Genomic DNA, 10447 nt, shown 5'->3' on the forward strand with positions numbered 1-10447 from the left:
TGCCTGAGTCGAGTGACTGCTGGGTGACACTGTGGAAGAACGCCCTCCTCAGCCTGTCACGTGTGTGTAGTCTGACAGCCGCACGGCTCCGGAGGGGAGTCAAGCATTGGCCTTGATGGCCTTTAACATTCTGCTCATAAATTTGTAACTTTCCTATAGGTAAAAGGGTAGGCCTGTTACAGGATCATTCAGCAACATCAGGAACAGCACGTCTGGTAGACGCCACAGCTCCTTGTGTCAGCCCAGCTTTATTTGAACTAATTGGCACGGCGTCGTTCTTGAATGTTTGGCTTTGTTAGACACCATCGAATATGCATATATAAGTGTGTACGTATTTATGTGTACACTAGAAGATAACACCCATAAACATCTAACCTCTCCTTTTTTTTTTAACTTTTCCTCAGTAGTTGTCTTTGTTAGTGACCACACCATTACATTGTTTTCTTTTGGCTTTTGTGACATTCTTGGTTCTCATTCTCCTCTTCACTGTCTTTGCAGCACTTCCTTTTCTCTGTAGTCAAGTGTTTTAAGTTGATGGTTAAGTAAGTGTTAGCGACTGTTATGTAAAATAGTATTTTTGAGGGCATATTTTATGTCGGGCACTCTTCCTGTGAGTTTTAACTATATAAGTTATTTATCCTTATAACCAGCCTGTGATTTAGCTCTTAATGTCTCCACTTAACAGATGTGGAGGCTGAGGCACAGAAGCACTGTGCACCTGCGGTCACACACCTAATACGCAGCAAAGCCGTGAGTTCAGATCCGGATGGTCTAGTTCCAGATCCCACATCCTCTGCTGTAATACCTCGTTGCCTCACAGCGATAACAGTAGAAATGAATTGACAGCTTATAAGGCAGAATGTGTGGAAATGCTATTCCAGGGGAATGATTTCTTGATAATTTTGATTAAAAAAAAAAAAACACAAAACCTTGCTAGAAAAGTAGGAAATTTGTGAATAAAATACTGATTTGTGATCAAAATAGTTTGGAGAGATCCTTAGTTTGTTCCAAAGCAGGACACAGAATGCTGGTCTCTGCTGAGGGCATTTCTCTTTAATTATTTTCCTTTTCGAGGTCTTCTTTAAAAATCCAGTGTTTAAGCCACACATAGAAGTATAAAGCAAAAATACAACAAATGCTCATTTACCCAGTTTTAAGAAATAAAGCATTGCCAGCCCTGTTAAAACTTAAGTGTCGGGGGAGCTCTTACGTCATCATTAGTTTTGTTCTTTTCCATTTATAAACATTAGAAAGTTAACAGACTGCTTATTTAGGGGAAAACGAAAAAAACTATATACAACTTGAAGTGTCAAAAATAAATCCATTCAATGAAGTAGAAGAAAATAGGGGAATATGTGTCTGATCTTGGATTGGAGAACTTCTTAGGAGTAAAAGCGAAGAAAGTTAGAGATTGAGTGATCAAAAGCTAAAGCCTTGTAAGTTTTAAAAATACCATGTATTTGCAATACGTATAAGAAAGATGGGTTAGTATCTTTGTATATAGATAAGTCATTAAGAAAAAGAAGATTGCCTCTTCCCAATATAAACATTACTGAGGAACATGCAGATGCAGCATTACTATAAATACAAAAACGAGATCAAGTTGATTATTAAGCAAAGAAATTAAAACTGCCAACCTGGTAGGGATTAAGAAACATAGTATTGGCGAGATGTAAAGAAATGGGCCGTCTACTATACTTCTAGCAGAACTCAAAGTTGTAATGCTCCCTTTCCAAAGCAGTCTTTGGCAATAATTTTCATGGGCCTGAAGTGTATCCTTACTGATAATTTAAGGGAGGAGATAGGAAATCAAACAGATAGTTACAGTACTATTAAAAATTTTTTTTTTCATAATAAGAAGCATGAGTGAGTGTTAGAGGGGAACAAAGGAAAGCATGGAGAATTCTGCCTAAGGGCATCAAGAGACGTCTCCAAAAAGGGAAGATCAGTAATTTTCCAGGCAAAATAATAAGGGAAAAGACGGTGGTAGGCAAAATGTTGACTTGTAGAGGCACTGAGTTGTCAATATTACTTGCGTATTATGTGTTTATAATGTGCTGGATTAAGATGGGGCGAGGGTATGACAGGGAGAAGAAGCTGACACTGGAGAGAAAACTTCGAGCCAAGTTGAAAAGGACTGGGTACACTATGCTAGAGGAGTGTCTATTTTGTTCTTCAGATAGAAGTCTTTCAGCAGGAGATTAGTATGTGTTGACTTTAATGACATTAAAGTCACTAAGGTACTGACATTGAAAATGGAGGGAAGAAACCAAGTTAGAGAAAGCTTTCTTAAGGTAAAATGACAATAATTCGATGGCTGACTGGAAGGGGCTGGGGGCGGGGCGGGGGTGGTGATGTTTAAGGGAAGTCTTGCCAGACATCGTGCTAACAGCTTAGTGACCAGACTTTTGAAATTTGAAGACTGGGACACAACACAGGTGCACACTTCACACACACTTCAAAGGTTTTGGAAGGATATAAAATGCGGATTTTTCAGAGCTGGGGCTTGATCAGGAAGGCCCACTGATCTCCCAAGCAGTACCTTAGCTATCAGTTACTGTCTGTGTAAGCCTAGAAAAATGTGATAAGTGTCTAAGTGAATAATTATATTTGTGTGTTTTCTTATATATTGTTCTATAGTTAGCACATTTTAAAGTAGAGTAATTTGAGTGGGTTTGTTTACTTTTAAATTAGGGTAACCATCCATCAGCATACTCTGTCAGTGAGTACCAAAGTCAACTAGCTGCATTAGAATTCATTTCAGGTTTGTTATTTAAAAATGCAGATACTTAGGCCTCACTACCCCTGTGGTCCAATTATATCAGAATCTCTTGGGATGACACCTGTGAATATGCATTATAAATAGTTTTGAGTAAATCATATAAATTAAAGTTTACAAACTAACTTTAAAGTTGAAGTCACAGATGAGACTTTAGGGGCCATATGAGTTCCTTGACATAAGTTGATTCATGAACATCACAGTTACAACAATGAAAAAGTTAACACTACATTGGATGTTGCATTAGATGATTGGATTAGATTGGAAAGAAAAGACCACATATATCCCTGCTCTAAGTCCAGTTTACTCAGTGAAGATAAGTTGCTATGATGCTGATACAGTAAATCCTTGGTTTGTGAACTTAATTCGTTGCAGAAACATGCTTGTAATCTGAAGCATTTGTATATCAAAGTGAATTTCCCTGTAAGAAATAATGGAAACTCGGATGATTTGTTCCAAAACCCAAAAGTATTCATATAAAAATGATTGCAGTACTGTAATATAATACAAAATAATAAAGAAAATGCAAAATATAAAGAAAAATAGATTAACCTGTATTTACCTACCTTTGAAAGCCTTTGTGGCTGGTGGGAGGGAGACGAGAGAGGAGGGTTATTGTGTAGGATGACTTTCACTATCACTAATGGAATCATTACAGTCTGTTGGCTCAATGGAATCTTTTTTCTGCATGGGGGCCATTGTGTAAGCTTGCGCTGATGTTGACTACAGTACATTATTATTAAACTCTTGCCATATACTGTATTTCATGAAACTGGCAGTAAAGCAGCAGAGGAAAGGGTCTGTATCTGCAGGCAGTCTGGCCTAGAATGAAGCAAAGCATTCCTAAGCTTACTCTTGTGTGGAACAGCAAAAGACTGTCTGTAGGTGCTTTGTTTTGTTCTGTTTGGTTTTAAATTTTTTTTAATGTTTTTATTTATTTTTGAGAGAGCGAGCAGGGGACGGGCAGAGAGAGGGAGACATAGGATCTGAAGTGGGCTCCATGCTGAGAACAGAGAGCTCCATATGGGGCTCAAACTCCCAAACTGTGAGATCATGAGCTGAACTTGGACACTTCACTGACTGAGCCACCCAGGTGCCCCTCCATAGATGCTTTGAAGTGACAAAAAATATACTAGTGCCAGTTGTGGGCACCTTCCAACATTCTGAAAAATCACTGATTTTGCTAAACACCATGGTCTGAGACCAAGCATCAGAGCATGGGAGATGATCACCCACAATCCCACAGTGAGAAAGAGGGAGAGAGAGAGAGAGAGAGAGAGAGAGAGAGAGAGACAGGGAGAACACCATTGGCTCAGTTGTGATCACATGACATTCAGCCTCACCTACTACTTGTATTGCAAGACACTGCTCGCTCATTAAGTTAAAATTTATTAGAAATGTTTGCGCATCTTGCAGAACAAGTTACTTGCAATCCAAGTTTTACTGTATACCTGTGGTTTTTCTCTTGTTCATAGTTGTTCACAGAGAGCATCACTGTCAGTGACCCATTGAACAAATAGGGTCCTGCTAGAATCGAGAAAGTTGCATTCTTAGTGTTACTCTCTCTTTAAACTAGGACTTGTGGTGCTATTCTAGAAAAACGTGAGCTGGTACTCTGGGTCCTTTTGTGAAGGGAGTGTGGACAGGTGTTGAGCTTTCATAGTTCTCAAATCAAAGTAGGCGTCAGGATGGTTAGTTACATCATCTGGGCCCAGTGGGGAGAAGATTGTATCTTATCCACGAATATCATCTGGTTCTCTGGTATTCTGGAAAGCATATACATACCTTATATATGTACATCATATGCATTTATATATAAAGGGAAAGAAGAGTTCCCTGTGTGCCACCCTCTTAATTTTGACTGTTGTTATTGATGAAGGGAGCACAAAGTGTGATTTCTAGATAATTAGCATGTTAAACTGCTACTTCTAAAGTGTTAGAGTGTAAATTTACAAACCTCCTATTGCAGATTGCTTGATTTGGCATTTAAAGACTGGGATTGGTCATTTGATGATGTTGATGGTGGTGATGATGATGACGATGTTTTTGATTTCTGAAGAAATAAATGGGGTAAATCAAAAAATGAAAAATGAGTTATCTTAGTATTTCCAAGTAGTGCATGTGATTTGCACTTGGGTTTTCATTGGTTTTGACTAGTTTTTGAATTTTATTGTTTTTATTTTTAATAATATATTTGAAAAGTAGTTTTCAGAAAAGCTTCTAACTGAAATTTCCATGTTAAGTTATAAAAGTGAAATGCTATGTTCAGAATCTTTTTTAGCTACATATTTTCAATACAGTTGAATTTGTTTTTTATCTTAGGAATAGAACATGTAGACATAACAAAAGAAGCTGATTCTAGTACTTTTTTTTTTCATTCCAAAGAATCTATATTCAGATATTCAGACAAGTGAAATTTACAATGATTTCAAGTTCCTACAACTGTACTAGTTTGTGAACATAGCATGGGATTCCTTTTCCCTCATCCCTCTCTCCTTCCCTCCTCTTTCTTTCTAACCTGCAAGAATTGAAACTGTAAAAACTTTGTTAAGTCTAATAAGTGCTGTGAAATAGCTGTTTCTGATTTGGCTTTTCTTTGTGATGCTGTGAAACGTTTGCTTTGTGAAAAGATAATGTTACCCTTGCCGAAGAGTGCTACTGATATGCTGTGAAAGTTCTTGTGCTTGTAGAACAAATAAAATAGTTTGGTTACAAAAAAAAAAAAAAAAAAAAAAATACTTCGGTTAACAGTGGCTAAAGGAAATTCGAACCTCATGATTAAACCTTTTACGTAGAATGGATTTAAAAGAAGTAATATCTGCCTTAACCTAAGGGAGCATATTGCAAAAATAGACTTAAATCATGTATCATTGGGAGGTGTTTATAACCAAGATTTACAGAGATTTTTACATATACTTACTGTAACAATGTGTTTGTTCCCATGTCATAGATTTAAAAAAATGTGACTAAGAGTCAAATAGTCCAATAGAACCTGATCCAAAAGTCCACTGTTCGTTCAGCTACATGAGTCGGGAGCACTTAATCTCCAAGGCAAACTTAACACTCCCCTGACTTACTCCATGACGTATTATCTAACCCTAATGGCCAGTTAACCGTATTAAAACTTGTGTGTTGTGTTTGTAGGAAAATATAAGAATATAATTGCATGTACCTAAAAATCAGAAAAGTAATATAGTAAATATGTTTTATGTATGATTTAGGTGTTAGAAGCATAGGGTTGGAAGACTACATAGTTTAATGATATAAATGGAATGCCTTTTCAAAGAATTTAACAATCTCTTAAAGTATTTTACTGTATCAACTAACTTTGTTTTTTCTTTTTTTCCAGCTAGCTGCCTTCTGTGAATGCAGTTGTTATTCAAGGTGGTCATATTCTTCCAGTTAAAACGAGACTGAAATATGATGGCCCAAAATTTCTTAAAAAGCTATATTTTCCTGAGAGACTGATACACACACACACACACACACACACACATTTCCCTTTATTCCTGCAATATAAATTATAAATCTGGGAGATTTTCTGCTCTCCTTTGGAACAACATGTTGAACCAACAGTGATTGGTTAATAGAGTAAGAGTGTCGTGCAACTCTTCCAAAGCTGTTCCATGAAGCTCTCTTGGCAGTCACTCACACTACATTGCACAAAAGGCTTGAGAAGAGTTAAAGAAATCATCTTTTCAGCTTCAACAGAGAGATTTCACCAGCACATTCACCAGAAGAGTCTGGGAATGGGTTCCACTGCAGTGATGGAGACTGCGTCTTTAAGAAGTGACCATTATACTGTGTGGGTGTGGGTGTGGGTGTGGGTGTGTATGTATATATATGTACATATATGTATATATACGTACACACCCACGCACACACACACACACACACACACACATAGTACTGTATTGCTGCAAGAGGGTTCTTCGAATGTCCCGTTTATTTTTGTACATACAGCAATCGGATATCCTAACAAACCGCGGTTGCAACGATGCCCCTGCATAAAAGCCATAACGTTGAAGTTTGTATCCCTCGTCTGTGTATACCCCATGGAAGCTGCATGATCACGTTTAAGCAGTTACTGTAATGAGAAGTTTGAAGCTACTTCTGTCAGTTTCCTGATGCTTCATGATAGGCAACTTTACCCATTTTGAATGCCTTAATTTAATTTGTTTTAATGTCTCGCCTTTTTCTGTATTTTGAACAAAAAGTGTTTACCAGCTCTTAGGATGCAAATTCGCTTTGCAAAAGAAAAATAGTGCACTATTTTTACATGTAATAGTTATCAGTGTCAGACTATCTTGATTGTATAACAGAATCTTTTTTAAGTACCTGTGATAGAAACAGTAATGGATAATATTGGAACTAATATATCTTTTATGTTTATTATTCATCCCACTCTGCTTACAGACCTCAGTATCAGTGTGAGTAGGAAATGTTTGCTTCGCTTTGAATTTGCTGGCTACCCTAGATGTGTTTTTATTTCTGGCAGAGACATTTGTGACTATTTCTACATTTTCACACTCAAGATTCTAAGATTATCTCAAATATAAAGAAAACTAAGACATACTGTAGATATATTTTAAATATTTAAATGTGATCCCTCAAACACACAACTGAGTATGGCAATATTTCAGTATTGGGCTGAGAAAACTGGTGACTAGGAAGAAGTGGCCTCAGAGGCTCTTAACTTGGTTTTTATTTTTTAAATGATGTTAAAGTTGTAGGTTATGCAGGACCACTTCTGCCATATTTCTCATTATCCCAGAAAAATGTGTTTTTTACTGCTACAGTATGCATCAATGCTAAGTTATCAAGTTTAAAAAAAGTATGTAGTCTTTTATTAGTCTCTTTATATACACACAGAGTTGGTGTGATACTGAAATACATCATCTAATATTCCAATGAAGGAAATAGACCTTTTTCATCGACTCCCCTTGGGGTCAGTGTAGAAATGTTTAAAGAGTTAGACCCCCAAAATAAAGACACTGTTGTGGAAATTGAACCGTGGCCTCTGGCCTGACGGACTAAACCTGAATCTTGTCATTCTCACATTGTCCCGCCTGCGCTCTCTCACGCTGTCTGTGCCGAGTCCGGACACGCATGCCATTTCCCTCCCCGGGATGTTCTGCGGTTCTGGCTTGGGGACACAGCTTTTGTTTTTTTGGGGTTTTGTTTTTGTTTTGTTTTTGTTTTTTTTTTGTTTTTAAGATTTAAAAATGAGAACTATATAAAATTTATATAGAATAAATATTTCCATTCATTAGACTTGTTAAAAGGAGACTGAATTAATATTTTATATAAAGATTTTGTTACACTATGGGAGGTTCTATCATATTATTCTGAATTGGAGAGTATATATATATATATATTTTTAATAAACTTTATTAAGGTGAAATAATTTGAAGTTTACACATGAGTAATTGAAATATTTGAGTAAAAATGGCAAAAGTTTAAATTTCGAATGCTGTATATATTAGAGAATACGGAGAATCATGGTGTGCTGCAACTATACAAGGAAAATTAATGTGAAGTTCTTTGGGGAAAAGAAAGTGTTCTGAGGGGTGGGAAAAAATCTCTCCCATGGAGATTCTTCACATTATATGGTTTAACGTAAGGGTGTTTAGGTCGCTTCTCCAGCTAATGGAAATGCGCTTAATAAAAATTCTGACCTGGGGTAAGAGTTTGCTTTTTGCCCTTTTACTCATTTCACGTACGTGCATGAATGCATACCCCCGTCCAAATGTCCTCTTCCCAGCACTCATTAAATACAATATTGACTCGGTGTAACAACCTGATTTTGTGCCAGCTTCTCTTTTTCTTGAGGCTCCAAAGCTTCCCAGATAAATGCAAGACCGAAAGTTGCTTATTTCTTCACACCTGATTTCTCCTAGAGCCATAAATACCTCCTATTGAGAACTAAGAAGTAGTGAATACTGGGATTTTCTTGGTTGGATTTTTTACTTTTCTTTAGTGGGGATAGCGAGACCGAAGTAGAAGGAAAACTGGTGCCGGTATTACTGTCAAAAATTAATGTATAGTGAGGTTTTGAAAAGTATTAAAACGTGCTGTCTAGAAGCAAGATTTTTAAAAAATCTGCAATTTGTAAATGCCTTTAGCTATCTAAAGGATACCGAGAAATCTAAAATAAGGTGAGTGTTTTAAAATGGACCTGTGCCGGAGTCACAAATCTGGCTCTGAACGATGTCTTTTGTGTCAGTTCATCTGTAGACCTTCAAAAAGAAATACTCTAGGTTTGCCAAACCACAGTTGAAGAAATTTTGCTGCTGTTGTTAATCTGTTCCCACAGGATTCTGGTGGTAAAATAGAGAAACTTAGACGCTGTATTACTTTATTGAAACATGCTTTAAATAACATGTTCAGTATTCTGTGAGAGGAAGTCACTTCTGAGTTTCTCGGTCTGTGTCGACACTGCTACTGAATCACGTCTCCTCCCCTGGAAGAAGGCTCCAGTTTCCCTCTGGTGTGAAGACACCATAGTTGATTCACAAAGCACTTTGAAAATAGGCGCTGTGTGACAGTGCTGAATATTATGCTTGGGGGGCCTGTCCCTGATTCCCTTCCCCATAGTAATGAGTTTTGTTTGGAATTGTATTAAGTTATGAATTGCATGGTTTAGATAATCGTAAATATTTGATCAGCTGTCCCCTCTGAACAAAAATCGTACCCCCCGATCTTTTTAAAAAATTTTTGTTGCATCTTTGTAGTAATGTAATTGTATTTTATGCCTGCTTTTTATATTAAAAAAATTAAATAAAAGAAATTAAGACCTGAGCATTTTCATACTCTTCCTGTGAAATAGTCCCAGAATGCTGCAGCCTTCTGATACTTACCCAGAATGTTTGCCTTCCCTGAAAGATACATATAAAAAGATGGGTGTGTAGCAAAACCAATCATAACTAAGGTCACAGACCTGTGAATGCTCAGCCGTGTCTTTTAGTCCATGGAGAAATAAAAATAGAATTTCAATAAGGAGTCTGTTGCTGGCCTGATTTAGGTATTTTGAGGGACTTGCAAGTCGAACAATCTCATTTGAGTGTCCAGGATAAGGAAAAGATGCAGAGTGCCTGTTTTGCTGAGAGGTAGTTTTCAAGAAAGTTATTTCTTTGGTAATCAGTAGGTTCTTTTTTTGTTGTTGTTTTATTTTTGACAGAGAGAGAGAATGAGCGGGGGAGGGGCAGAGAGAGAGAGAGGGAGACACAGAATCCGAAAGAGGCTCCAGGCTCTGAGCTGTCCGCACAGAGCCTGACACAGAGCTTGAACCCATGAACCGCGAAATCATGACCTGAGCCGAAGTCGGATGCTCAACCGCCTGAACCACCCAGGCGCCCCTGTAACCAGTGGGTTCTTATCTAGGGTACTTACTGGCTGCCCGATCCGGGACAGGTTATCCACTCAGCTTCAGTGTTTACATCTTTTGTAAAACGGAGACTTTTACTTACAGGATTGTTGTAGGATTAAATATGATAATGTGTGTAGGATATCTGGAATAGTTCAAATGTTTGTTCCCTTTTCTGCCAAAGGGGGAAAAAAATGGGGAACGGTTCACCTAAGAGTGTGTATTCTTTTTATTTTTTAAGTTTACTTAAGAGAGACAGGCCTAGAGAGAGAGAGTGTGGAGTGGGGGGGTGGGAAGGCAGA

The 10447-nt window shown here is 37.5% G+C and overlaps 1 protein-coding gene across 3 annotated transcripts in view; it reads left to right on the top strand.

Moving 5' to 3' along the window:
- Positions 1–9573, top strand: part of ROCK2 (Rho associated coiled-coil containing protein kinase 2) — a 137385-nt gene extending 127812 nt beyond the window's left edge. For 2 of the 3 annotated variants that reach the window (XM_042982490.1, XM_042982492.1), the window contains exon 33: positions 6133–9573. In XM_042982490.1, coding sequence (XP_042838424.1) covers positions 6133–6145 — 13 coding nt within the window. In that variant the 3' untranslated portion in view covers positions 6146–9573. Of the gene's footprint in view, positions 1–6128 lie in introns of all 3 variants that reach the window. The other variant, XM_042982491.1, reaches the window with a different exon arrangement.
- Positions 9574–10447: the final 874 nt, after the last annotated feature.

This window comes from Panthera tigris, chromosome A3, assembly GCF_018350195.1.
Source record: "Panthera tigris isolate Pti1 chromosome A3, P.tigris_Pti1_mat1.1, whole genome shotgun sequence".
Lineage (NCBI taxonomy): Eukaryota > Metazoa > Chordata > Mammalia > Carnivora > Felidae > Panthera > Panthera tigris.